At 49.9% G+C, this 27,880-nt stretch overlaps 3 protein-coding genes across 7 annotated transcripts; 1 reads left to right on the top strand and 2 right to left on the bottom strand.

The window, feature by feature from the left end:
• Positions 1-236: 236 nt before the first annotated feature.
• Positions 237-5,778, bottom strand: KCNAB3 (potassium voltage-gated channel subfamily A regulatory beta subunit 3). 3 transcript variants are annotated; one of them, XM_055580058.1, is made up of 15 exons: positions 5,674-5,778; positions 5,537-5,622; positions 4,149-4,192; positions 4,009-4,046; positions 3,685-3,764; positions 2,500-2,544; positions 2,362-2,406; positions 2,098-2,141; positions 1,822-1,908; positions 1,470-1,555; positions 1,204-1,324; positions 1,025-1,119; positions 827-947; positions 567-655; positions 237-314 (listed from the first exon to the last, which is right to left on the bottom strand). In XM_055580058.1, exons 1-15 carry the CDS (start codon positions 5,776-5,778, stop codon positions 237-239), a joined length of 1,164 nt encoding a protein of 387 aa, XP_055436033.1. The 3 variants fall into 3 exon arrangements, with proteins under 3 accessions (XP_055436033.1, XP_055436032.1, XP_055436034.1); XM_055580057.1 differs by having other exon boundaries at positions 5,537-5,778; XM_055580059.1 differs by lacking the exon at positions 1,822-1,908.
• A 1,180-nt stretch (positions 5,779-6,958) lies between these two features.
• Positions 6,959-8,638, bottom strand: TRAPPC1 (trafficking protein particle complex subunit 1). The gene is made up of 5 exons (XM_055576618.1): positions 8,525-8,638; positions 8,315-8,413; positions 8,092-8,162; positions 7,642-7,780; positions 6,959-7,363 (listed from the first exon to the last, which is right to left on the bottom strand). Exons 2-5 carry the CDS (start codon positions 8,411-8,413, stop codon positions 7,235-7,237), a joined length of 438 nt encoding a protein of 145 aa, XP_055432593.1. The 5' UTR covers positions 8,525-8,638; the 3' UTR covers positions 6,959-7,234.
• On the top strand, positions 8,633-23,433 carry CNTROB (centrobin, centriole duplication and spindle assembly protein). 3 transcript variants are annotated; one of them, XM_055576615.1, is made up of 20 exons: positions 8,646-8,757; positions 9,242-9,918; positions 10,693-10,777; positions 11,030-11,111; positions 11,589-11,745; positions 12,640-12,756; positions 12,978-13,094; positions 13,405-13,503; positions 14,523-14,759; positions 15,055-15,201; positions 18,004-18,137; positions 18,709-18,834; positions 19,019-19,181; positions 20,241-20,502; positions 21,371-21,525; positions 21,788-21,851; positions 22,028-22,198; positions 22,325-22,463; positions 22,934-23,006; positions 23,235-23,433. In XM_055576615.1, exons 2-20 carry the CDS (start codon positions 9,646-9,648, stop codon positions 23,358-23,360), a joined length of 2,727 nt encoding a protein of 908 aa, XP_055432590.1. In that variant the 5' UTR covers positions 8,646-8,757; positions 9,242-9,645; the 3' UTR covers positions 23,361-23,433. The 3 variants fall into 3 exon arrangements, with proteins under 3 accessions (XP_055432591.1, XP_055432590.1, XP_055432592.1); XM_055576617.1 differs by lacking the exons at positions 8,646-8,757; positions 9,242-9,918 and having other exon boundaries at positions 10,693-10,781; XM_055576616.1 differs by lacking the exons at positions 22,028-22,198; positions 22,934-23,006; positions 23,235-23,433 and having other exon boundaries at positions 8,633-8,757; positions 22,221-22,359.
• The last annotated feature ends 4,447 nt before the right edge of the window (positions 23,434-27,880 follow it).

Genomic DNA, 27,880 nt, shown 5'->3' with positions numbered 1-27,880 from the left:
TTTGTTCAGGCTATCGCTACCTAAAGCTGGAACTCGTTAGTGGGCGGGGTCGCCCTGTCTCGGCCGCTGCGTGGAGGGATCCGGAGCGGGAGGGAGGCAGAGGCGGGGGACGCGTTTCTGGGAGTGCAGCGAAACCGGATCCGGGTTCGGGTTCCTGCGTCCCCGGATTCGGGTTCCTGCGTCTCCGGATTCGGGTTCCTGCGTCTCCGGATTCGGGTTCCTGCGTCTCCGGTGGACTATTTCTTGGGATGAGGCTTGTTGCCCAGGAGCCCGTCTATCTCCATCACCGTCTGCGGGGTCAGCTGACTCAGCACCTGGAATTGAATGGGGTGATGGAGAGAATGGTACATGCAGGGTCCTTGAAAGAGGGCAGGAGGTTCGAGGACCCGGGGAGCCTCACAGCGCGGCGAAGTCACAGCTGTGCTTCTGCTTTACCTTCTCGCCCTTGGACCGCTCATTTGCAAAGTGAGGTGACTCACCTCAGGCCCATTCTGGGTTGGACATCAAGGTCTTGACTGCTGGGGAAGGGGACAGAGATGAGCTCTGGCTCTGAGTCCCTCGCTCACCTGCAGGGCGCCCAGATGCTCCACCAGCTGCTCCGCACTGGACACCCCCAGCAAGACCGAGCTGACCCCTTCACTGCGGAGACACCACGCTGGGCCCGAGAAGGAAAAAGAGAGAGAGAACTGGTGGGAAACAGTGAACACCCAGACTTCAGAGGGGTCTCTGAGGAAGAAGGACCGCCCAGGAACAAACCAGTCTATGGTTTGGTAGCTCTTAGGCGGAGACAAGGACCCTGCAGGGTCCAGGGCTGGCAGTGTCTCACCAATAGCAAGCTGTGCCACAGTGCAGCCCAGCTGGTGAGCGATGGGGAGAAGGTCCATGACTTTGGCTTGTTGTTTCTTGCCATCCTCACTTTGCACTTTGTCTTTGTGCCACTGGTAGCCCTGGAGGCCAAGGAGATTCATCAAAAGACCACTTCTCACTCAGTCCACTCCTGCCATCCCAAGCCCCCAGATCTCACCTTGATGGTGGCCCTGCAGGTATCTGAGACTCGCCCATCATACTTGCTAGTGATGAGGCCACAGGCCAGAGGGGACCAGGTGACTGAGCCAACACCTAAGACGGAGAGGACCGGATGTGGGAAGGGGATCTCAGTGATGGTGAAGCCGAGGGAAAGGCAGGGATGAGGGGACTGCGAACCAATCTTGTGGTAGAGCTCTGGCAGCTGCATCTCCACTTTCTCTCTCTGAAACAGGTGGTGCTCAGCTTGTTCACACACTGGAGGGATCAGATTGAACTGTCTGGCCATGGAGTAGGCCTCCTGGGTTGGGGCGGGGAAGAGATGGGGGTCAGAGCACTCCTTCCATTGTCTTCCACTCCCCCTCCTCCAGCAGAGTGGGTTTGGGAGTGGTCATGTGAAAGGTGGTAACAAGTTGTGAGACGGGGGCAGTAGGTGGCACACTCACCATGATTTCTGCAGCCCCCCATCGGGATGTCCCCCAGTATAGGGCCAGGCCCTGGTTGATGACGTAGGTCATGGCTCGCACAATCTCTAGGCACATAGGAGAAGGAAAGCTTCACTCTCAGACCCCTGGCCTCCTGAGTTCCAGATCTGCAGACCTCCACCTGCCCCACCAAGACCCCACTCATCCCTGTGAGAGGTTGGCATCTGCTCTTCACTTCCCTCCCTGTCCAAGTCCTGGGGTCTGAGCCTCCACTGTAGAACTTGGGAGACCTCCTGAGCAGGGCCTGGCTTCTGCTGAAGGTTTAAGAAGTGCTCAGTTTTGAAGGGCTGTCAGGGTTGGGGTGTTGCTTTACCCTCCATGGGACTGTTGGGATCCGAACGATTGGCAAAGATGATGTCCACATATCCCAACTGGAGGCGTTCCAGGGATCCTCGCAAGCCTGGGGTAAGCACAGGGAGAGGAAGGTAAGCTCTCCAGCTTTAGCTGCCTAAGAATTCAGACCTTACCCTTCTGCCATGGACACCTAAATCCCAGCTTCCCTATTCAGAGCCTCAGACTTATAGCTTCAGAGAATATTCCCAACTTCTCTAGCTTCCGTCCTTAGCCAGCTCAGATTCCCAGTCCTCACCTTCAATGATGTGTTTGCGGCTCAAGCCTCGCTCGGTTTCTGCCCTGTAGGAAAAGATAAGTCAAAGATGAGGTGCGTCAAAGATAAGAGATCATGGCTGGCCTGGAGCCATGAGGAACCAAGGTGGTAGGGGTCCTCAAAGGGAGGAGGCAGACCTGGGGGAGCAGGTGCATGGTCTGCTTTCCCCACCCCATCCCATGCACCTTCACACAGTCTGCAGATCTTCTCCCTAACTATAGTGACTATAGTGAGGCAGCCACTTACTGTCCTCCCCAAAAAATCTTGGTGGTGATGACATAGCTTGATCTCCTGGAGAAAAAGAGAAATGGGAGACCCAGCCAGAAAAGGATGTGGGGATGATCATGTCCCCAGCAACTCCCCACACCCCCAAACATGTCTTACCTCCAACCTTTGCTCTTGAGGATGTTTCCTAGGGTTCTTTCAGCCCTGGAAGGAAAACAAGGCAGAAATACTGACTCCTCCAAGATGGATCAGTTTCTTTCCTTCCTCCCACCTTTCCCTTCAACTAATTTCTCCCTTGTAAAATGGAACATAAATGAGAAGTCCATTGGGCCATCAGTCCCACTCTAAACTAAATAAAAGGGGCTCCTGGAAGTAGGGTTACAGTCGTACATTTTCATTCATTCATTCAACAAATATCAGTTGTGCAACAGTGAACCTCTATTCTGGGTGCTGAAGGGATAGAATAGGATGAGAGAAGAGGGACCAACTACAGTGATGCTGGGGAGGATACTGTCTCATCTGTTTCCAACAATCTGTGTTGCCTTCCCCCTTCTTTTAGTCTCTGCAAAATCCCACCCAGGTCTTCTCCCGCATTGCAGGCGGATCCTTCACCAACTGAACCACCAGGGAAGCCCAAGAATACTGGAGTGGTCAGCCTATCCCTTCTCCAGGGGATCTTCCCGACCTAGGCATCAAATTGGGGTCTCTTGCATTGCAGCTAGATTCTTTACCAGCTGAGCTACCAGGGAAGCCCGTGTAGGTACTTAGGTGACATGAGAAAGGACAAGTTCTATGGAGGGAGGACCCTCCTCGTTGAGCAGCAAATATGGCCTTGTAAACCAGTAATTGATGAACCGTGTGTCAAAGGGCAGTGTAAAGTGCTTTGGGAGCTGAGGAGGGTAGTGACCAACTTTGGGGAGTTGGGCAAAGGGTTCTTGGGAAAGCTGACATCTGGGACAAGTCTTAATGATAAGCAGAAGAGTTTGCCAGAAGAGATGGGGTAGGTCATCCAAAGTTTTTATTATTCCCAGTGGGAAGCCATATGTGCTGTGGTTATGGTATGTTTGAAAATTTAGCTTTGTCATCCTCACATAGTTGCACATAACTGATATCCAAGAAATATTTGGTTTTATTTTGACTGCACAGTATGCCCTGTTGCCCTCAAAACTAGAGGGAGACACATGTTGGGACTATAGTTCCCAACATGCTTTGGGGGCCCATTGGCTGAAAGGCTGGAACTTAGTGATGCTTTAATTCCCAGAGTTCTTTAGGGGGGAAACCAAAAAGCCCTGATGTTCTCTCAGCCTTCCAAGTATAACTTAGCTCTTTCACCCCAGTCCTTACTTTCCTGCGGCATACACTTCGGCGGTATCAAACAGGTTTACACCGTGCTCATAGGCTACTGTCAGCACATCCTCTGCTGTCTAGGATGGTGAGAGAAAGAGTTGGAGATCAACCACCAGCCTCAGTTACCTTCCTCACTGCACTCTAACCCATCACACCTCAACCTTGGTTACCACATTCACTTCCCTTTCCCCGTTCTCCAGCCTCAAGTCCACCATTCTCCATGCTTGTTGTCCAAACCCCTAGCCAAGTCCGTTTTCCCCCCTTTTGGGTTCCCTTATACCCCCTCCCTCTGCTTCTAGGTCCCATCACTTATATCAGTACCTCATCTGAGATCTGAGAACCAAATGTGACCCAGGTACCTGCAAGAGAGAAGCCAGGAAAATGAGACCAGGGTAGGGGGAGGCGGGCAGCCATGAAAGAATGCCTGCCCCTTCCCTTAATTCCTCTTCTTTCTAACTCACCTAGGCCTAGGCAGGATACCCGTAGACCAGACTTTCCTAGGTTCCTGCAGGACACAGAAGCAGCAGGAAGGGGTGGAACCTCCATTAGGGACATAGATTATCAGCCTCCAGCTCCTCTCATTCCAGACTGAGATGCCCTCAGGGTGTCTCAGTCCAAAGAAACTAGACTCAGTGGGCCCACTGAATTGGGCAGTGCCACGGCCATAGAATAAGTGAACAAATAAGAAGTGTTCTTCTGGAGCCATGGTCCAGTGCCTCTGTTCCCTCCTATCACACTGAAGATGTGCTGCCTGCTTAACGCTGCTTCTGGTGTGTCCTGGGTTCGTTTGCGTCATCTCTGGGATGTGTGGAGTTGGGGTAGAGGGTGGCTGGGAGGAATAGGACTGGCTAATTGTGATGAGTTTGTGAAAACAGATTCTCAAGAGAGTGCTGTGCTAGAGGGCAGACACTGGGGTGGAAGGGGGTAAACCAAGTCAAGTTCAGGCATTCAGGCAGGCAAGGTCCTTGAATAGGCTAGGCAGACCGACCTCCAACAAAGGCAGGTAGGACACCTGGGTGGGGAGTTTGAGAGGAAAGACCAGTTCTCCCCCTTCTTTCTACTTGCTCTGCTCCTGTTGGCTTGTGAAGTCTGTCTTCAAACCAGAGAGCCCCCTCCTCCCCGCCCCCCCATCCAGGTACTCCACTCAGCTTCCCAATCAGGGCTGCCATATGGAAGGGATCAAATTCCTCAAGTGACAAAGCCACTTCAGATCAGTGACCTCCACTCACTCCTGAGCAGGAGCCCCTCCCTTCTCCCCTACTGGTAGTCCTGAGAGCTCAGCGGTTCTCGGAGATCAAGTCGGTTACATTTCATTCCATCTTCCCCACCTGGTTCCTGGCCCTGGGCATGGGCTTGAGAGATGTGGTGCATCCTTCGGAGGTCCCCACTTCCCTCCCCACCAAGAAAGGGTGCAGGAGACCTTGGGGTATGTGGGGGCGATATCTGGGTCAGGCACCCTGAGCAGGCCAGAGTGAGAAGCCGTTTTCTTCCCCTCTCTTCCCAGGACACGACCCAAGGACACTCCATCCGAGCTGGGTGGGGTGGTGTGTAGCCTGGAGATCTGCGTTTCCCTGGCCTTCCTGGGGGTAAAGAGGAGCATCCCTTGGGTCTGACAGGCCTGGTTAACCTCAGTAAACTTGATTTTCTACTAGGCAGGGGAATGGACAGAGAGCAAAAAAAAAAAAAAAAAAAAAGGACCGTGTAAGGGAGTGCCAGCGATGGGAAGAAGAGATGGAATGAGCCGGGACCTCCTTAGTTAAGTTTGAGGGGGGTCCTGGCAGCATCTTAGGAAGCCTCAGGGGTCAGGAAAGGGAAGCAGATGTGGCGGGCGGCCAGGCCACCCCCATACCTGTATTTCATGCCAGTGCCTCGGCCGGTGCTCTCTCGGAGGGCCCCAGCGGGCGCTGGGGGTCGGGGGACCACGGCGGCCCGGGCCTTGGGGCCCGACCCTCCTCCCCCTGGAGGATTCCCATGCCCCCCGCCGACCAGCCCGCCGTTACCGCCCCCGGGGCCCGGCCGGGGTCCACACAGACGGTCCTCACTGCTCCGGCTGCGAAGGTTCTGTTCTGTACATGCGATAGACACCTGCATGCCTGCCGGCCAAGGCGGGGGAGGGGGCTCCGAGGGGGCGGGAGGAAGAGGGAACCGGGAAGCCCGAGGGGAGACACCCGAGGGTGTAGTGGCGCGAGCCCTGGGAGAGCGGGAAGGCTGAGGAGGTTGCGGCGGGAGCCGCCAGGCAGGATCGGGCCCGTGCGGGCGGGCTGCTGGAGGTCGCGGGGTTTGCGGCGGAGAGGAGAAATGAGGGGGGCGCCACGAGTGGAGCGATTAGGATTCGGGGGCACTGGCGCGGAGAGGAGAGGGAGAGATGGACGAAGGTGAAGGTCGAGGGCGATTCTGGGAGGGTAGGAACTTAGGGACAAGGAGGGGGCGGAAGAAAGATGCCACCTCTGCCCAAAACGCAGCGGGACCCGCTAGGCTCCCAGCCGCGTCGGCAGCCTGCCCAGCTAATCAACATGCAGGCACCGCCCCCTCATCTGCATAAAGCCGCCCGCCTCCCAGACCAAACCTGCAGCTTATCTGCATAAACCCCACCTTCCGGAGCGCTGCAGCTTGAGTGTTTCGTGGGCTCATAGCAACCAGAGAGCAGCACCCGGAGGGTGGTTCTATTCTCTGGACCTCGAGGCTGATCTGTCTTCCACCATTCCAGTGGTTTTCAATCCAGGAGCTATTTTGTCCCGTGGGGGACATTTGGCAAGGTCGGGAGACTTTTTTTTTTTTTTTTTGCCTTGATGCATGTTGCATCTTAGTTCCCTGACCGGGGATTGAACCCATACCCCCTGCATCGGAAGCATGTAGTCTTAACCACTGGACCACCAGGGAAATCCCTGGAGACAATTCTGACTGTCACGACTTGGACGCGGGCATGCTACCAGCATTTAGTGAGTGGCAGTGCAGGAAATGGCAATCCACTCTGGTATTCTTGCCTGGGAAATCCCATGGAGGGGCTTGGTGGGCTACAGTCCATGGGATTGCAAAGAGTCAGACAAGACTGAGCGACTAACACTTTCACAGGCAGAACAGAGTACCTGACAGCCCTCCCCCCTCTCCCCCCAATCAAGGTATTACCCAGCCCCAAACATCAGTCGTGTTGTTGTTGTTAACAAACCCATGGAAAAAGCCTCTTTTTTGGCTCAGAGGATGCAGACACCCTGGTTCACGCCTCCATGAGAGGGGCAGGCCCCGATCAACCACTCAAACTGACACGCTAAGGTCCCAGAGGGTGATAAAAAGTTTATTCTGTACTTCTCACAGAATCAGGTAGGGGATCAAACTGGAGAGAGGACCTGGTTTGGAGGTGTAGGGACTCTAGTAGGCTGCCTTCCTGTGAAGGGCTTTAGGCTGTTCCCCTAGGAGGGCTACCGAGGGGCTTGATGAGGCTGGGGGACTGGGGTGGTAGGGTTTGCAGCAGGAGCCCTTGGGTGATACAGGTTAGGTTGGGCCCCAGGCAGACAGCGATTCTTCTGAGGGGTGAGGTAGAGTGCTTCCTTCAGCCAGCCCGGGCGGAGAAGAAGGGCAGAGAGCGGACGTAGGAGTCCAGTCGGGAGCGGAAGAGCTCACTTTGCACAGTCTGGCCAAGCGGGCACAGGGGATTCTTCACCACCAGCTCCACATACAGCTGTGAAGAGGGAGGGTGTTAGAGCCAGGCTTTGTACACTTCTTTTCAACCTCACAGGTGTGTGAATGCACAGGGATCAAGGGCTGGGAGGCAAACCCTTTGAGGAGAAACTGGAGGTGGGAGTGTATAAAGACATAAAGGTCCAGAGAAAACCCAGGGTGTCTACTGTACTGTAGAGATACAGTACAGTAGGATTAGGGCAGGGATGGAGTCTTGGGGCTCTGAGTGATCATGGCTGTTGAGGCTTTGGGAGCAGGGTCGGAGGGACTGGCACTGACCGCACTGTAGATGTGGTGCAGCACATCTCGGATGGGCCCCACGCCCAAGTCTGTATTCATGACAACCTTGATCCCAGTGGGCGTCTCGTAGTAATGCAGTTTGTAACGGCTAGTTTGGAAGGCCAGGAAGCCGTCCTTCCTGCAGGGATGGGGAGGAATGTTAAGGAATGGGAGCGGAATCTCTCCCAAAGAGATACTTCTGATCCCCTCTAGATAGACTCCCTTTTAGACACCTCGCAGCTTCACCTTTCACTGTAGCCCCCGTGCCCAACCTCTCTAACCTTCTCTTCCCCACGGCCGCTTCGGCCAGGTCCTGAATTCTCGCTCCTGACTCAGCCTTTCTCTCTGTCTCCTTACCCTCTCTGGGGACAAAAGCCCCTCCCACTCCAGAAAGTACCCCCTCCCCATCTGTTCCCTCCTTCCCTCAACAACCCCTCCGACTCCGCGTACATGTCTAGCGGGGACATCTTGCTGACAAAAGAGCGGATAGAGAAGAGCATCCCGTACATCAGCTTGTACTCCTGGAAGGAGAGGGGGCAGAATTAGCTCTCTGTTGTAAAGGAGAGGGGGTAGGGGTGGGAATGAGCCAGGGTTTGGAGAAAAGGGGCTGGACTGGGACTATGTGCATTTGGAGATGCGAGGTCACCCAAGTGGCGCGGGGCCCTCTCGTCACCTCCTCCTTAGGGATCCCTGCTTGCTTCTTGCGGTGCCACTCGCTGTAATGCAGACACACTCCATTTCGGTCAAACAGGTACAGGTTGTGGACAGTCATCTGCAAGGCAGAGAATGTGAGCCTCTCCCCGGGACCGCCCACACCCCGTCGGCTCCAGTTCTCAGTCACGGATCCCTCCAACCAGACGGGGGTCCCCTCCCCCGGACTCACCGGAACTGCTCCGAGTGCCCGTTACTCGACACTTCCGGTTTTCGCGGAGCCCCGCCCCATCGGGTCAAAGAGTCGCAGCAATAACTCCGCCCCATACCTGCTTCAGCCAATCCGTGGCGCCGGGTCTGGGCATGCGCGTGTAAGGCTCTCCGCTCCAGAAGCTGGAAGCGGCTGAAAGCACTGTATCCTGGGCTGGTGACGTCATCGAAGCGAGTGAGGAGGAGCTGCGGAAGGTGGGCGGGAGACTGCCAACGGTTTTGAGTGTTGGGAAGGGCGCGAGAAGAGGGGTCTTTTGGGTGTGGGCCTACCGGGTCTCAGGGGGAGGGGGCATTCCCTAGTTCCCACCTTGGCAAACTGCGGGGCTGAGGACTGGAGGTGTGGGGAGTAATCGGAACGGGGTGATCGAGGTAAGGGATCTCAGGCTAAGCTGGAGCGCCTGAGCGTATTTTTTAGGGCCATCAGAGGGCGTGACTTGAGTGTTCACAAACTTTCTTTTGGGTTAGTAGGGAGGGAGGGATTCTAGGGAGCCGTGCTACGGCTTTCTTGCCCGGAGGGATCGGAGGGGATATACCAGACAGTTGATCCTGTATGGGTGCATGGCGAAGAGGAGAGGTGGGGAGCGTGAGGTTCCTGCCTCGCTGAGACCGGAGCCAGTTGAGGGGCACGTAAGACAGCTGGGCGGAAATTAGGCCCCTATTGGATTTGGGTCCTTTTCAGTTTGCGCATTCTGGGTGTGAGAACTTAAGAGCTCAGTGGACTATGAGAGCCTGGCCCAGAAGTTGAACTGCAGCTTTCAGCGCTCCAGAGGAACTGCAGTGGTGCGCCTGCCCCGCAGTAGGTCTTCCATCCCCACCTTCTCCTCGCTGCACCCGCCTTTTCTACTGTTCCCAGGAGCTGTGGAAAGAAATCCTTTTGTCCTCTCCCATGGCCTCTGGAACTGTTGGAAACCTTTCCTTTAACCAGAAAGGCTCCATACCCTCATTCAGCAAGAATCCTTCGCTCGGAGTCTTCCTCATTTCTCCCAAATCTTCCTTCTCCCGGTACTTACTCCCCTGGGCTCTCCTAAAGCAGAACCAGGAGTTCCCACCTCTGTTGTCTCCAGTTGTCTCTTCCCTGTGGTCATGGCAGCATCAGCTGCCAGCCCCACATCACCCCTACGGGCCAAGGACCTCCTGAGTGAGTCATCAGAAGCCCCTGGGCTGAACCAAGTGTCCTCTGAGGTGACCTCCCAGCTGTATACTTCTTTGCACCTCAGTCGTCAGGCAGAGAGCACAGCCCGAGCCCAGCTGTATTTACCTGCTGCCTCCCCACCTCCCCATGAGGTGTTGGATGGCTTGGCCCAAGAACTGAGTCACAGCTTGTCAGTGGGATTGGAGAACAACGTGAAGAAAAAGGTGAGGGAGGTCTGTCTTGGACACCTCTAGGGTCTTGGGATTGGGGGTGGTAAAAAAAAAAAAAAAGAGCTTTACTGAGATTTGAGCTCCTGTTGTTGGATTCCATAATTTCTTTTAATTACACAGTCAGCCATGCTTGTTCCTGTGAGCAAATGTTGATGAGAGTACTGCGCCCATAAGTTGGAAAATTGTGAGACTTCCTAACTTTTTTTTTTTTCTTCAGAGACACCCATGGGGTAGGTTGCTGTGCGTTAACTGGGATGTGGGTACTGGAAATGAGGATAAGGGTTCTTCATCCCAAGAGGAAACTAAGGATTTAAGGAAAATATTCTAAGATCCTTTCATCTTGAAACTGTTTTGATTGTATGGTTCAAAATTTGGCATGTAAAGCATTAAAACATAGTTTAATCAATTATACATGTTACAGAGAAGATAGTGTCAGATAGAACACATATCATAACCATTCTGCAGACTGGCTAGGCCTCCCAGAGTTTGAAAAACTGATAGCTTTGGACAGCAGAGTCTTTACACAGGATATTTGCTCTCTAGTTGGAAGGAATCCTCACCACTCTTACCTTAAGATGCCCAGTTAATTCATTTGCATTACCCCTCTGGCTTCCATAGACAATTGAGTTTCTCCTTGAGTCAGTTCTATTTTTCTTGCTTTCCAAGGTGTGAGAGTAAAAATACTTGGGCCTTAGGGGCCACTCAATGCCATCTACCCTGGATGCAATATGGATTATTGCATCTTATTTCTGCATTGTTTTTTTCTAGGATGGTTCCAAGCATATCTTTGAGATGGAGAGTGTTCGGGGTCAACTCCAGAGCATGCTCCAAACCTCACGTGATGCGGCTTATCGTGAGTGATTTTCTATAAAGGAGAACCTAGATTTAAGCAGTGGGAAAAAGTGGAGAAAGTTGCAGAATATATATGGGCTGGAGACCTAGACTCAGAGATAAGAGATTTCAGGAGAAAAGGCTCCCATTCTTAGGGAGAGAAGCAGGAGGAGTGGGTGAAGTAGAAAGGAAGGACCACTCCTCTTCTCCTTCAAGTGATCCCTGTTCCCATCCTTACCTGACCCTGGCTGTGGGTCCCTCTGGCTGCCTGCAGGGGATCCCCCAATTCCAGGTGCCGACTCTGAGAGACGGGAAGAGGACTCCTTTGACAGTGACAGCACAGCTACCTTGCTTAAGTGAGTTCTCCTTGGGGTTCTCCTAGCTGCCTTTCTCTCTTTCTTGGAAAGCCAAGTGTTCTATCGCTTAGTTCTCCCTTTGCTGCTTTTGTACCTCTTAAGGACCTAAGCTGCTTGTCACTTAGCTTTCAGTTTTTACCCTTTCTTGCCTTTCTTCTATCCTGCTTACTCCTTTGGGAACATAGGCATCCACTGCTTAGTACCTGGCTTTCTAGGTCCTTCCTCCTCCAGAAGAATTAGCTCTTTTCTGCTGTGACTCGTGCTGCAGGGAGCATGGAGTAGAGGAAGGAGTACTATAGAGTGACTCACAAAGCTTGTGTGCTCTCTAGGGCTCTATCATTTCTCTATGTAACTTTGTGACTTTGGGCTTGGCTCGTGCCCTGAGTTGTAGTTTCCTTATTTGTAAAATGTCTGGAAATGGGACTCTGGGTCTCTAAAGCTTTCCCATCGCTACTGTTCTCTACCTGATCTATTCAGCACCCGACCGCTGCAAGACTTGTCTCCATCCAGCTCAGCCCAGGCCTTTGAGGAGTTGTTCCCCCGCTACACCAGCCTTCGGCCAGGGCCCCCACTCAACCCCCCAGATTTTCAGGGACTGAGAGATGCACTGGATTCAGAGCATACTCGTCGCAAGGTGAGATATAAAGGCTTCCTTTTGACAGAAGCAAAGATTATAATTAGGGCCAAGTGCTAAAAGATTAAGGTCTTGCAAGCTAGGATTTTACTCAAATGGCTCTCCTGTGAGGAAAGCCTTATTTGACTACCCTGTCTAGGATGGCACACCTCCCTCCAGGCATTCCTTCAGATCATTCTGTTATTTCCTTCGTATAGTTTATCAAAGTCTGGTATGTCCTGTTTGTTTCCCCTCTTTAAAACCTAAGCTCCACATGGGTCATACCTTATCTTATTCAGCAGTGTCTTCCTAAAGTCTAGAACACACCCAACACAAACAAATACTCTACGTGTTTGGTGAATGAACAACACGTTGTTGGCTTGTGCAAAGCTACTGGTGATATAATGAGCTTTGTTTCTGGAGCCTCAGCCTATCTGAAGGGGGCAGAGAGCAGGATGAGGCAGAGGAAAAGTCGGAATTATTGATCATGTTGTCATTTTTGGAACCTTCTCTTCCTCTATTTTAAACGGCCTGGGCGTGAATGAAAGGCTTTCCCCTTTCCCCTTGCCACACTGAATCATTGTGTCCAGTATGCTTCTTAAGGCAGGGGTAACTTCCCACTCTTTGCAGCGTGGACTACTGCACCCCTGCCGAAAGGTTCATGGAAGTTTTTCCTCAGGAGATCTAGGAAAGGGAAGAGGCTGGAAACCAAACCCCTGCTTCCTGAGGTGGTAGAGGAAGGCGTTAGAGATCTCAGGCTCTGGAATTCCTGACTCTCCCTCTTCAAACCTGTTCTGTTCTTGGGACCCAAGCTCCCTGTCTCCAGTCCATTTCCCCCATAGAGAAGCTGGAAAGTTTGGAGCTTTGGTCAAACTAAGGGTGGCAACACCCAGACCCCCTCACCCTTCTTCCCAGCATTGTGAGCGCCATATTCAGAACCTGCAGACCCGTGTCCTTGAGCTTCAGCAACAGTTAGCTGTGGCCGTGACTGCTGACCGAAAGAAAGATATCATGATTGAACAACTGGACAAGGTGCCAGGGGAGTGGAATGTGGATGGGTCTCTCCATGGGGGGCACCAAGGAATACAGGGGGAGGCCAACCAACATTTGTTTGTTCACATTAGGAATTGGGGGTGGGTAAGTGCTGGGTCTGCTGACCACTGGAAGAAGGTGGCTGTTGGCCCTGTTCCTGTGGACACAAAGAGGGAAGAAAAATTATTTGAAATTCTATGTGACCTCCTTCCTTTCCTGAGACCCTGGCCCGCGTGGTGGAGGGCTGGAACCGGCATGAAGCTGAGCGGACAGAGGTGCTTCGGGGACTCCAGGAGGAACGGCAGGCAGCTGAACTCACTAGAAGCAAGCAGCAGGAGGTGGGCAACCAGGATCACGAGGCATTAGAAACTGGGTCACCAATGGCTGGATCAGGGAGGAACCAGGGTTCCTCTCAGGTTGACCTCCAGCTTGCCGTAGCTAGCCTGACAATTCTTCTCCTGTGTCCTCTCCCTTCAGTGTTTCTGCTGTCAGACTTGCATGTTTGATGTCCGCTCATCTCGTCATCCCTCTGGCCCCCAAGTCATTTAGTTAATCCTTGCTTTTAAACTTTATGTTGTTAATGATTTTCAAAGGGTGGCATGCAGGGATTCTCCTCAGTTCCTCCATCCTGTGTTCTCTCCCTGAAAGACAGTAACCCGCCTGGAACAAAGCCTTTCTGAGGCCATGGAGGCCCTGAGTCGTGAGCAGGAAGGTGCCCGACTGCAGCAACGGGAAAAAGAGACACTGGTGAGAATGCTTGCCTGGGTTAATTCCAATAAAGGCTGGTCATTACTTCTAGAGGGATATGGATTTTTTTTTGTTTGTTTGAACCCATGGCATGCAAGATCTTAGTTCCTCGACCAGGGATTGAACCTGGGCCCCCCAAAGTTGGGAGCAAGGAGCCTTAACCACTGGACTGCCAGGGAAGTCTGGGCTTTTGGTGGATTGTGGGAGTTCATAATTTGAGTTGCACCAGAGCAAAGTGTGTTCATCAAAACACTAGTGCTGCTAGGTACTCTACAAAAAAGTGAGCTCTGCCATCAAGCCAGTTTGAGAGATTCTGCAAATTGAATCCTCATTAGAATCATTTGGGAATTATTTTTAAATATAGATTTATTGGGTCCTTTCCCTGAGGTTTTGATATATGAGGGGTTGGGGAACCTAAATATTTTCAGAAAGGTGTAGGGGTGAGACTTAGGTTTCTCATTGCTGAAATGATAAGATGATTACCCACATGAATTAGCAGCCAGGTTTAGAATTTCTTGCATGCATGACACATGCTTGCTACATGCATGCTGGTACTGACATTCCTAACAGTCCAAGAGTGCTGGTGCAGCTGCTGGTTGGCTAGTACCTGTTTGTAAGGCTGAATTTTCTAGTCTTTGTGGAATTTCTTTTTGGTGACAGTGGTGACAGCTATCATATATTGAGTACTTACTACAGGCCAGACATTGTGCTAAATGCTTTACATACCCTTGTAACTTGAATCCACATAAGGTGGACTGTAATATGCCCACTTTACAAGTAAGGATGTGCCTCAGAACCCAAAATAAATGCAGAGCTGGGATTCAGACTGAGATTTGAGCCCAGGTCTACCTAATTCTGGTACAGAAACTCCTATTTACCATATTGACATCCTGTGGGCTTCTTAACTATTGCGTTTTCATGGATATAATTCTCAGCCGGCACATTGTGTGGGGGTGAGGAGGCAGGTTGCTGGTCTCCTGAGGGCATGCTAAAATCTTGGTTTTCTCCTGGGGCTGTAGGAGGAGGAGAGGCAGGCTCTGACCCTGAGCTTGGAGCTAGAACAGCAGCGCTGCCGAGTCCTGCAGGAAGAACGGGATGAGGCCCGGGCGGGGCAACTCAGTGAGCATCGACAGTTGGAGACACTGCAGGTGGCCCTCGAAGAAGAACGGCGGAGCTGGGCCCAGCAGGAGCACCAGCTGAAGGAGCGCTACCAGGCGCTGCAGGAGGAGAGCCAGGCTCAGCTGGAAAGGGAGAAGGTAGAAGGGGCAGTTGAGGAACAGATGAAGGACAAAATAATTGAATGAGATGGATGTCAGAATACACAGTGTAGTGGAGCAGGAAGGAGAGTGAAGAAGAGAAGACTGAGAGGGTAGGGCCTGCAGAAAGGGCCGGGGGCATCAAATATACGGAAAACTGAAGTGTGAGATTCAACAGAGATGAGGAAATAGGTCACAGGTGAAGAGGAAGGGAGCTTGAGTCTTAGGGTATGGGAGGGTGAATCAGGGAGTCAGGAAATGAGATACAAACTGAAGTCTGATTGCCCTTTCCTAGGGGAACACCCAGAGGGAGGCCCAGGCCGCCCGGGAGGCCCAGCAGCGGCTGGCCTTGGTGCAGTCTGAGGTGCGGCGGTTGGAAGGAGAGCTGGATACAGCTCGGAGAGAGAGAGACGCCCTGCAGCTGGAGATGAGCCTGGTGCAGGTCAGGAGGCTGAGGTCCTAGGGGAGTGTTCCTGCTGGGGAGACAGAGGTCTGAGGTGAAGTGGCTTCAGGAGTCAGGGCAGACACTCCCATTTCTAACTAAAATTTTGGCCTTTATGGGTAAAATGTATGTTAGGGGCAAATTAATGAGTTTCTGAGAGACTTCTTTCCTTATTAATAGTTGACTTAGGGAGACACCCAATTTCTGGGTTAGAGAGGCCAGTTTTGAGAAAATACACTTTTCACTTGGCCCTTGAATTGGAGGGCTGACCACATGGAAACTAATTTATCATGGAGGGCCAAGGCTAAAGACATTAGTAAACAATTCAGTAGTAATTTATAAGCCCCTAAACTGGTGCCAGCCACATGCGTGTATGTGTGCATTCAGTAAACCTACTGAACAACTCCTGTGTGTAAGCTCTGGGCAGGGATAATCCTAACACAGTCCCAGCAATAGGGAGCCCACCAGTTACACGGGGAGCTTGTCTAGCACACACATTTTTGAAGCAGTATGATTAATAATTTAGAAAAGTGTTAGTCGCTCAGTCGTGTCCGACTCTTTACAACCCTATGGAGGGAGGGCCAGGCTCCTCCCTCCATGGGATTCTCCAGGCAAGAATACTGAAGTGGGTTGCCATTCCCTTCTTTAGGATTCCCGATCCAGGGATTGAACCCAGGCCTCCTGCATTGCAGGCAGATTCTTTACCACTGAGTCACCAGGGAAGCCCTAATAATTTAGAGTAAGAATAACTATTTTTAAAAATGTTTGGCCGTACAGTGTCTTAGTTGTGGCATGTGGGATCTAGTTGTGTGACCAGGGATCAAACCCAGTCCCCCTGCAGTGGGAGCACAGAGTCTTAGCTACTGGACCACCGGGGATGTCCCCTTTATATCTTATTTTGTCTTGCCTATTGGGTGTTTATTTTTCTTTCCTTTCTTGTCATCTTTTAGAGTCATTATTCTCATTTCACTTTTTTTTCAGTCAGCTTATTTTAAAGTCTTAAACTCAGTTTCTGTTTAAATTCTCAAAGTTAATTTATCAGATGTAAATATCCAAGACAGAAAGGAGCCATCAATTCTATATGGATGGGTCAAGGTAGTCTTCCCAGAGAACTCTAAAAAATATTTTTAAGATATGAATAAAAGTGATCTGTAATACAAGCTCAAGTGTACAGAAGTACACAGTATTGGTTGCCTTCTCATATCATATCACTTTATGTGTATCCTTTCAGAACTTTTTCATATGTGTTTATGGGCTGGTGCTTTTTTAAAAAAAATGTGTGTGTGTATATATATATATATATATATATATATATATATTCACTGCAACTTGTTTTTACCTTGTAATATATCATAGACATCTTTCCATGTTAACACATACAGATGTACATCATTTTTTTAAAGAATTATATTGCAATAAATGTATGAATCATCCTTTTGATGAGAAATTTACCCTGATGCCAATTTTTTTTTTTCACTATTAAAAAGAACACTGGGGACTTCCCTGGTGGTCCAGTGGTTAAAAATCTACCTTGCAATGCAGGGGACAAGGAATGAATCCCTGGTCCAGGAACTAAGATCCCACATGCCACAGGGCAACTAAGCCCATGAGCTGCAACTAGAGAAGCCTGTACACTGCAATGGAGACTCAGCACAGCTTAAAGAAAGACAAAAGTGCTGCATGGAATTCCCTGGCTGTCCAAAGGTTGGGACTCCACGCTTCCACTGCAGAGGGCACAGATTCAGTCCCTGAATTTGTAGGTCAGGGAACTAAGATTCTGTAAGCCGTAGCACGGCCAAAATTAAATAATGCTGCAGTGAACATCATTGTACATGACTCTTTGGCATTCCTTCTGAAGGATAGATTCCTTAAAGTGAAATTGCCAGCTCAGAGGGAGAGTATATATCATTAAGATTTTCCATTAAAAATTTTTGGGTGGGGATTAATTTATAATGTGTAATCACTAAGGCACTATGTTGTATACCTGAAACTTAAAAAGTTAGGTAATGAGATACCTAGAACAGATAAAATCATTCATGGAAACAGAAAGTAGGGTGGGGATTGTTAGGGGCTGGGGAGGGAAAATGGGGAGGAGTTGTTCAGTGGGTATAGAGTTTCAGTTTTACAAAATGAAATTTCTAGAGATCTGTACAACAATGTGAGTGAGTATATGTAATGCTACACTTTAAAATGGTAAGTTTTGTATTACCTAAAAAGGTAAGCTTTGTATATGCTTCTTACCATAATTTTTAAAAATTAAAAAGAATTTAGGTAATTGCAAGGAATTAAATAAATAAATAAATATTTTTTTTAAAAGCATGAAAAAAACATTTGTATTGTCCAAGGTCATGGTTTTATAAGGAAGAGAAACCGCTTTCACTCCTCGGCGCAAAATTCTCTTTCTTTTGTCCCCTCAGACGTACGAGGGAATGTTGGTGCATGGATCTTTTTTTTTTTTAATCTCAGTTTTATATATTTATTTTACTTTACAATATTGTATTGGTTTTGCCATACATGGACACGAATCCACCATGGGTTCCCAATCCTGAACCTCTCCTCCCACCTCCCTCCCCATCCCATCCCTCTGGGTCATCTCAGAGCACCAGCCCTGAGCATCCTTTTTTTTTTTTTTTTTTAATTTTTTTAAAACTTGGGAGCCGGAAAGAACTTTATTTTTAAAAAAATTTTTTTATTAATGAGCATCCTTTTTTAATCTGCCTTACATCCTCCATACCCTTCTAAGCCCAAACAGAATGGAGCTGATGATGACCTCCCCCACCCACCCACTTGCTTCACTCCCAGGCCCGGTATGAAAGCCAGCGGATCCAGATGGAGTCGGAGCTGGCGGTGCAGCTGGAGCAGCGGGTGACCGAGCGGCTGGCTCAGGCGCAGGAGAGCAGCCTTCGGCAGGCAGCCTCCCTGAGGGACCATCACAGGTGCTTGGAGCTCGCCGGCTGCTGCCTCTCCACAGCCGCAGCAGGTGGTGGGGGTGGACCACCCAGACCCTTTCAGATCCCTTTACCAGCTTCCAACACACCGGCTCCTGTCTGTCTCTCGGTGGGAGACCTGCCTCGGGTTCGTAGGAGAGCCAGACCTTGTTGGGGATTTTCCGCTTTCCCCCATGGGAAGGAGCACTTAGCCAATAACTGATGGCTGCAGGAATACCAATTTCTAGCTCCCTAGCCCCTGGTGTGTACAGTGCTGAGCTGAGACCTGCAGCACGTGCACACGTGCCCTTCTCCCTTCCTTCCCCTACTCTCCTACCAGCTTTTTTTTTTTCTGGAAATGCTTCTTAAATGAACCACCTTCACATAAGTCCTCATTTAAGTGTCTGCTTCTAGGGAACCCATTCAGCCGTCCTGAACAACCCCGCCCCCCAACCCTGCCAGGGCAGGGCTAGCTGGCTGGCTTGCTCGCTCACTCTCCCATGCACACATGCTGGCTTTTTCTTACGGGATGACTTCCTTCTCCATCTTCAGTCCTTTCTTCTCACCTGTGTCCTCTCAGGAAGCAGCTGCAGGAGCTGAATGGACAGCACCAGCAGGAATTGTCTACCCAGTTGGCTCAGTTCAAGGTGGAAATAGCAGAGCGGGAGGAGCGGCAGCAGCAGGTGGCTCAGGACTATGAGCTCAGGTACCAGACCCTGGAGTCTCCATGTCAGGCCTTGGTCCCTTCCCCTGCAGCCTTGGTCTCTTCTGCACTGGCCCCAGCTCCTCTCACAATTTCCCGTGTCCCACCTTTCCTTGTGGGCCTTCCTGTTGTCCGAGTCTCTGCTTTCTTCAAGGCCCGACATCACCTCTCGCATCTTTCCTCTCAGACTGGCCCGGGAGCAGGCGCGAGTGCGGGAACTGCAGAGTGGGAACCAGCAGCTGGAGGAACAGCGGGTGGAGCTGGTGGAGCGGCTGCAGGCCATGCTGCAGGCCCACTGGGAAGAGGCCACCCGGCTGCTCAGCACCACCACCCTGCTGCCCCACCCACCGGTAGGCTGTCTGGGTTCTGTTTAGACCCCTTCTTGGGACATCTAGCTCCCTCCCAAGGAGAGTCCGAGTTCAGCTCCTAGGACCTGCATTAAGAAAATTCTGTGAGCTTTCCCAAAGAGTAACTATCTCATCAAAAGCCATCTTTTTGCCGTGGCTGCCACTTCCCTAGACTGACCCCACAGCACTGGGCACCAGCCTCTTCTCCCAGCCCAAGAGAGGGTAACACATGATACTAGTTTTGCCAAAGGGCAGCTGAAGTAACTGTGATGGAAAGAGTCCGAAATTGTTGCTCAGTCCTGCCCTAGAGGAGTCCTGCCCTAGGGGTTTTCAACCCTTGCCCTTCTTCTGTTGGTATCTCCTACGTCCTTCTTTTACCAATTAAGTTTTTAATATTAGCTAAAATATTTTTGGGGATAGATAATAATAGGCACATAGTAATTTTACAAAGCAAAAGGGACGTCCTCAGTGGTCCAGGGGTTAAAGCTCAGCCTTCCGATGCAGGGGCACACGTTCAATCCCTGGTTAGAGAGCTAAGGTTCTCACATGCCATGCGTGCAGCCAAAAATTTTAAAACATAATGAAATAAAATAAAAAAAACAACCAAATTGTTCAAAAAGGTATATGGTGAAAAGTAATCTCCATACTATGCCTGCACCTCAGTCTCCTGGATCCTCCCCCAAGAAGCAGCAGCTGTTGCTGGTGTCTTGAGTGTATCCCACCCCCAGCTCCACCCTGCCACCCCGCACAGAAACATTGCCCTCTATACACAGTTGTATGACTTATTTAACCAAGTGTTTGTTGGTGGATATTAAAGTTGTTTCCTGTGTTTTGCTACTACAAATAGTGCTGCAGAAAATGTCATTAATATGTCTTGGTTCAGTATATCTATACAGTTTCTAGAAATGGAATTGTAGGATCAAAAATATGCGTTTTAAAATTTGTCAGAAATTTGATAGATATTCTCAAATCCTCTTCTAAGGATGTTCTACTAATCTGCTATCTTATTAAAGTGTCTGTGGCACGTCTCATCTGTTTAAGTGCACCCTCTCTTGTGCCCAGGTTCCCCCTGCCAGCCCCTCCAGCCCTGGGCCGCAGGAACCAGACAAGGGGGAGAGGAGGATCTGGACGGTGCCCACCATGGCCGTGGCCCTGAAGCCCGTGTTGCAGCAGAGCCGGGAGACGCGGGAGGAGCTGCCTGGGGTGCCACCGCCTGTTCTCTGCAGCCCCTCCCCAGATCTTAGTCTCCTGCTAGGCCCCACTTTCCAGAGCCAGCATTCCTTCCAGCCTCTGGAGCCAAAGCCGGACCTCACGTCATCTTCAGGTGCCTGGGGACAGAAGTCACCGGGTTCCCCTTCCCCGCACTGACTGTCTCTCTCTTAACCTAACTTCCTGTCTGCTGGGGGCTTGAGCATTCTGTTTCCCAGATGTCTTAGTGACTGTCCATTACCAGGAGCAGAAATCCACTCTAGTTGGTTAAAATACAGGCAGTAAGACTCTAGGAAATGGGACATATCTGTGCTTAATGAGAACCGAAGTTGGCACCAGGGGCTGCTGGGAACAGCGCAGCTGTTCCTCCTTGCTCTGGGCCTACCTGGGCTCTGGACTGCGCTTTTCCTCTTGAATGACCGGCCCTCTCTCCCCCTTGGGTTCTTGCTCTCGCTGCTTTGGTTTGCATGTGGCTTTGAGCAGCTGTAACACCGACTCTAGCAAGACTCTAGACAACCTGCCTTTGTTTCTTAGGTCCAAGTTTAAAGAGAGGCGGTCTGGTGGGTTGGTAACCGTTCCTCAGATCAGCCGATCTTGAGTTGTGACTTGGGTGCATGGGGTGCTCTGTGTGGTGAAAATGAGACAACCCAGGTTGAAGTAAGCATGAGGGCATGTTTTGGTGAAAGAGCCAGAACATGTCTGTTTATCTTAAAGCATTCTGTGCTGTGGCGGGATTTATCCATTCAGCATCCAGGGACCACAGCCTTCCCCTTCTGTCTACTTTTCTGTCTTAGAATTCAGCTGTGCCCAGCTCCCAGTTGCCTTCAGTCCTTCCCTCTCCAGCTGTTTTCAACTGTGATCACCTTCTTCTAGCTGCGAAGCCCCACTCATGTATGACAGGCCCCATCCTTCCAGGCCTTGAGCGAGCTGCCTGGTGGAGGACCCCTCCCCCTACAGCACACACCCCCTGTTTCACTGTACAGTGGAGGCCTTCTCTTCAGTTGGGACCTTCCATCCGGATCACCGGGCAGAGCGACCATTCCCTGAGGAAGACCCTGGGTCTGAGGGGGATGGCTTCCTGAAGGAAGGCCTGCCGCCCCCTTCCCAGCTGCAGGGCCTCAAGCATTTTTTGCACCAGGTGAGAGGGCCCACCTATTCCATCTTGCTTTCTCCGTCCCTTCCTTATTTTCTCTTTCTACTCTGAGAGGTGAGGACTCTGGCCTTTTAGGACTAAGACTTCATCCCAGTTTCTGCCTCTCCCAGTCCCCCTTATTTCTGCTGCAGCAATTCCTTCTGGAACTTAGGAGACCAGCTCCTACCTCCTCCCCGCTGCTTCCTGCAGACCCTGAGGTGTCTTTCTTCAGTGGTCCTCAAGGAGCCCTACTGTCTTATCCCCCCAGCTGCTGGAGACTGCACCCCAGAGCCACGAGAACCCCTCCGTCGATCAGCTTCCCCCTAAGCCTGGTGAGTGCCAACTCTGAAGAAGTGTGGGGCTGAGCCTGAAAGAGGCAGGAGATCCACTTACCAGGACTAGGTCTTCAGGAGCTGGCAAAGGTTACAAAGCCCATGAAGGCTAAGGCTGTTGGGATTCCTTGGCTTTTGCCCCATTTCCTCATCCTGAATCTCATTCCTTTGGCTAGGTCCTCTGACTGCGCCATCTTGGGAGGAAACCCCTCAGGTGCCACGCCTCCCGCCCCCCGTCCATAAAACTAAAGTTCCCTTAGCCATGGCGTCCAGTCTTTTCCGGGTCCATGAGCTTCCCTCGGCCCCTTCACAGAGCAGCGGTCCCAGCGGTGGCTCCCCAGAGAGAGGTAAGCAGGTCCTGGTTTACAGGTGTGGAGCCGGTACCTGGAACCGAAGGCCCTTCTGGGCTCCGGGAGCTGGAATAAGGGCTGGGTCCAGCCCAGGATGATGATCATTCCTGATGGATGTCTCAGGTGGAGATGGGCCCGCATCCTCGAGGCAGCTGATGGAAGTGTCTCAGCTGTTACGACTTTACCAAGCTCGGGGCTGGGAGGCGCTACCTGCTGAGGATCTGCTGCTTTACCTGAAGAGGCTGGAACACGGCGGCGGCAGGTACCACCCTGGGAGGGAAGGGAGGAGGGACTAGGTGCAAGGCATCTGGACTGTGAACGGGAAAAGTGTGGAGTGTGTCTATTGAGTAGTGTCTTCTGCCCTTTTCTGGGGAAGAAGTGAGGGTGGTTGGAATCTCCTCTTCCTCCATCTCTCACCCTTCCCCACCTTTCTTTTGTCTCTTCTTTTCTTTTTGGTTTGTTTTTCGCTTCTTAAAAAATCTCTTCTGCATGTTTTTCTACTTTAATTTTTCCCTCTTTACCCTGCAGCTCAGAACTGAGAGTCCTAGGACTGGGATGACTTAGTATAACTCAGTTTGTGACTCCACTCATGTGTTTCCTCTTATTGGATCCCCGGGTCTATCTTGTTTGTTCTTGTTCTTAAGAGACAGCACCGGGAAGTAGTTCTTCTCCCCGAGTGTTGGGGAGAGTGGGGAGCAGCTGCCCCTCCTCATCCCCTGATCTGTATGGCAGGCCTGACAGCCGAGGGGAAAATGCCCCCAGAAAGAACACAGACTCCCGCTTGGGTGAGATCCCCCGGAAAGAGGTGAGGAAAGCAGGGCTGGGTGAAGGGGTGGGGGGCTCTCACTGACTCGTCCCTCGCCCTCCACATGATCGCCCTGACCCCACTGACTGGGCTCCCATTTTCTGTAGTGTGGTCCTTCCCCTTTGCTGTCTGACTCCGGCCTTCCCCACACACAACACCTTTCCTCAGGAGTGGGGTACTGGGAGGACATGACACTGAGTTTTTCTTCTCTCTCCCTTCAACTCTTAGGTTCCCTCCCAGGCTCTCCCTCGGCGCCTCGCTGTAGCCCCTAAGACTGACAAACCTCCAGCTCGGAAGAAAAGTGGGCATCCCGCCCCTGGTGGTGTGAGAAGTCGGGGGGGAATCTGGAGATAAGCCCTTCACCTTTCTCTTCCTTGGCCTCTTCTTATTTTTATTATTATTATTTTAATAAATCAGGTAGTCTGTATTAGAGTCTCTGACTCATAGGCACTCGGAAAAGGAAGGATTTCTAGGAAACCACTTTGTGAAGAAACCTCATTCTTCTCTTTGAGTATGTTTTTTATATGTTTCTATTTCATATTCTGTGGAAAAAGACATGACTGCTTTGAAACAAAACAGTCTGTGGCTAGATTTCCAAAGTGTAGGTGAGCGAAGGCTTGGTGTTTCCAGAGTAAAACCTACAGAGTGACTAGCTCTGGTCAGTTGTGGAATTATTTATTTTCTTTTATATATCTCTGTATTTTCCAACTGTTCTGAAACACATATGTGTTACTTAATAATCAGAAAAACACTTAATTATAAAGTTATTATATAAAGAGTTTGAATAAAAATGTGATATTGGGAAGACAGTTTTCTCTTTCAGGAGCAGATAATTCTTTCAGTTGTGTTAGTAGGATCCTAAGTGTTAGATTCTGCTCCAGCCAGCCCACATATTATGGCTTCACTCTTCTGGCTTTGAAATATGTATAAAAGACTAGAGTGCTGGCAAGGAAAAAAAGGCCATGATTGTGAAAACTTTCATCCTCATACCAAAATGAACAAAGAGAAACAATATTAAAGAAGAAAATGAGATTAGTGTGAAACTATGAAAGGCTGTGAAGAAAGCTGAGTGCCAAAGAATTGATGCTTTTGAACTGTGGTGTTGGAGGAGACTCTTGAGAGTCCCTTGGACTGCAAGGAGGTCCAACCAGTCCATTCTAAAGGAGATCAGTCCTGGGTGTTCATTGGAAGGACTGATACTCCAATACTTTGGCCACCTCATGGGAAGAGTTGACCCATTGGAAAAGACTGATGCTGGGAGGGATCGGGGGCAGGAAGAGAAGGGGATAACAGAGGATGAGATGGCTGTATGGCATCACTGACTCAATGGACATGAGTTTGAGTGAACTCCGGGAGTTGGTGATGGACAGGGAGGCCTGGCGTGCTGCGATTCATGGGGTCGCAAAGAGTCAGACACGACTGAGCAACTGAACTCAACTGATGAAAGGCCCCAACTTCATAGTACAAACCCTGAAAAACCCATAGAACAATTTAGATGAAACTGAAGGATGGTGCCTTGGGATCTTCCAGCTCCAGAGCTCAGTGCTGAGTGGGGATGGTGGTAAATATGATTGCGAATGGCCCGGTCCTAGGTGGGCGTTTGAGGGACAGAGCTTACTGGATTCCGTGAGGAGGGTGGGGTTCTTCTATGTGTCCCTAAATTATTTGGTTAGCTCCAGGACAGACTTGACAGAATATAGATTCACATACTGTTTTATAGTAACAATAGTCAGCCCTCCATACCCTTGGGTTCTCTATCTGCAGATTCAACAAACTTCGGATCAAAAATATTGGGTGAAAAAAAATTACAGAAAGTTTCAAAATGCAAAACTTGCATATGCTGCACACCAGCAACTAACTTTTACATAGCATTTACATTTTATTTATAGCTATTTATATAGTATGAGATAAGTAATCTAGAGATGATTTAAAGTGTATGGGAGGGTGGGGACTTCCCTGGTGGTCCAGTGGCTAAGACTCCCAATGCTGGGGACCCCAGTTCAATTCCTAGTCAGGGAGCTAGATACCATATGCTGCAGCTAAGCATTCCATGTGCTAAAATGAAGACTGAAGATCCTGCACGCTGCAACCAAGACCTGGTACAGCCAAATACTTTTCAAAAATAATCAAGTGTCCAGGAGGATGTGCACAGATTATAATGCAAACCTTTCGTTGTTTTTTATGTAGGACTTGAGCATCTGTGGATGTTGGTATCTGCAGGGTGTCCTGCAACCTATGCCCTACTTTGGATATCAAGGGACCAGTGTATTTTCTTCCACCTTAAAGTAACTTTCTAGCTCCCAGGGGAGGAAAGAGGAGACGATGAAAAACCCACGAGCAGCAGGTGTGCTGGTTCTCCTGCTCCGGCTCAAGGGGACAGCTTGTCATCGGTCCTGCCTAGTATCCTGGCAAGGAAACAAGAGTTGCACCATCTGGGGAACTTTTCAAGGCCAATCTCAACTCACTTTTGGAAATGTTCGCTTTTCTTTTTTACCTCAAGTGCCTAGAATTATTTGACCAAACTCTGTGATTGATGGCATAGTACCAGCATTGGGAGGAAATAGTTTTATACCATTTTTAAAAACTGGCAAAATGAACACCCAGTCATACCTCATTATCTTTTGGATTCCAACCTGCCACCCTCAGTCAACATGCCCTACATTTTTCTTGACATGAAGGACGGTGTGGAGAACATTTCCCAGCTCTCCAGAACTAAATCAGAAAAGGGCACAGTGCTGACTTAACTATTTTGTAAGCTAGTTATAGTAAGACAACTTTGATTTTTTTAAAATATATTGTGCCCCCTTTAAAAGTCTGTTTCTTCACCAAAACACAGCAAGGAGGCTGAGGAGGAGGAGAAAACCCAATCACTTTCTTCTTCCATAATCATCTTGACAATGTTCTGAGAGGCGAAGAAACCAAAAGGAAAGATTTGGGGAGCTCCATAAAAGCACACATACAGAGAAGTTGGGGACAGTCTTTAAACTCTGGCCACCCTTGGTGCAGACATGTGGTATGGGATTTTGTCTCCTGAGAACTCCCACAGCTGCTGGGGGTGGGGCTAGGGGTGGTTCCAGTGGAGTATGTGAGAGTGAAGGCTGAAGGCTAAGATGCTATAAACAAGTCCAGTGGCTTTGGGCAAGGTTTATTTCCTGGGTAATGGTCCACAGCAGTGGGATAGTTCTGCTCCATGTGGCCGCCTGGGTCTCAGATGTTTTCCATTTTGTCACCCAGCTGTCCCCAGATCACTGTCACTGTGTGTGCTGTTGAAGCAAGAAATGGTGAAGTGTCCTGTTGCCATGTAGGACTCTCAGCTGGCAAGAAGGAGAAAGAGCTACAGGCAATGTATTAAGACCCCCCCCCCCATACTTGGAAATGCCACACATCAATTTTGCTCATATTTCATTGGTAAGACCTTGGTCACATGGCCATGTCTGATTGCAGGCAAGACTTGGAAAGATAGCCTAGCTGGCTACCATGTATACATGGATTGATTACTCCATTACCGTGTAAGCGCTAAGGAGAAAGAGACAATGGATTTTGGTGCTTGCAGGCAGCTCTAGGGAGTGGGACCTCAGTGAAAGTAATTGCTGGGACAACCCAGGGTCATCAGTATTGACTGACTGTGCAGATAATGAAAAAGCATGTTGGACATACGTAAATTAGTCCAAGCTGCACAATTGGTCAAAATAGCCCCTACAAAACAGAATCAAGGAAGGAAAAAGGAGAGAACTTAAATTCTAACCAGGATTCTTTTTGAGAGAAAAAATATGGAAAAGAGAGAACAAGAGATTTGGGTTAAGAAGCTAGCTTGAGAGACTTCTGTTTCTAGAGTTTGAGCCTCAAGTAAATATTGATAGTAAAGGATTATAATCCATTCAATAAAATAAGAAATCATGGGTCCACACAGATACAAGTAAACTAATACAAGTTTGGGGACTCCCTGGTGATCCAGTTAAGAATCCGCCTTGCAATGTAGGGAACTAGGGTTCAACCACATGCCACAGGGCAGCTAAGCCAAGCCCTGAAACCAGAGAAGGCTGTGCCACAACAGTGGTCCTGCGTGCCACAACTAAGACCTAACACAGCCAAATACTTTTTTTTTTAAGTTTTTTAAGTTTGACAAGGTACAGGGTAATTACACAGTTGCAAAGTACATCCCAGGGCTTCCCAGGTGACACAGTGGTAAATAATCTGCCTACCAATGCAGGAGACGCAGGTTCTAGCTTTGGGTCAGGAAGAACCCCTGGAGGAGGAAATGGCAACACACTCCAGTATTTCTTGCCTGGAAAATCCCATGGAGAGGGGAACCTGGCAGGTAACAGTCCATGGGGTCACAGATTCAGACACTACTGAGCATGCACACACACAAAGCACATCCCTCAAAGTACTAATTACAAAGGGTAACTTTTCTGGCCGAGCCACCTTCATCAAGTGATCAAAGTGAACTTCACCAGTATGGGTCAAATCTAAATCGTGTGCAGCCTGAGAAGATGCAAGGAGAAAAGAGCATCTGGCCAGATTTCTGCCGAAGGTCACAGCCTGAATTTAATTACGAAGAAATGGCAGACGAGCACTAGCTGAGAGACACCCTTCAAAATCATCGTCCTGTCATTTTCAAAATTGTCAAAGTCATGTAAGTCAAGAAAAGCAACCACCACAGACATGAAAGCCGAACACGGCACGTGATTCTGTACTAGACCGTTCCTTTATCCAGAACTTCTTTAGGACAATTGGTGGAACTTGAAAAAAAAAATTTGAGGATTAGATGGTAATGATGGGTTAATGTCAGTTTCCTGATTTTGATGTTTGTCTTGTGGTTTTGTAGGAGAATCTCCTTGTTTGCCAGAAACAAGACTCCAAAGTATTTACAG

This window comes from Bubalus kerabau, chromosome 4 (assembly GCF_029407905.1).
Source record: "Bubalus kerabau isolate K-KA32 ecotype Philippines breed swamp buffalo chromosome 4, PCC_UOA_SB_1v2, whole genome shotgun sequence".
Classification (NCBI taxonomy): Eukaryota; Metazoa; Chordata; class Mammalia; order Artiodactyla; family Bovidae; genus Bubalus; species Bubalus kerabau.
This window is presented reverse-complemented; position numbering and strand designations above follow the sequence as displayed.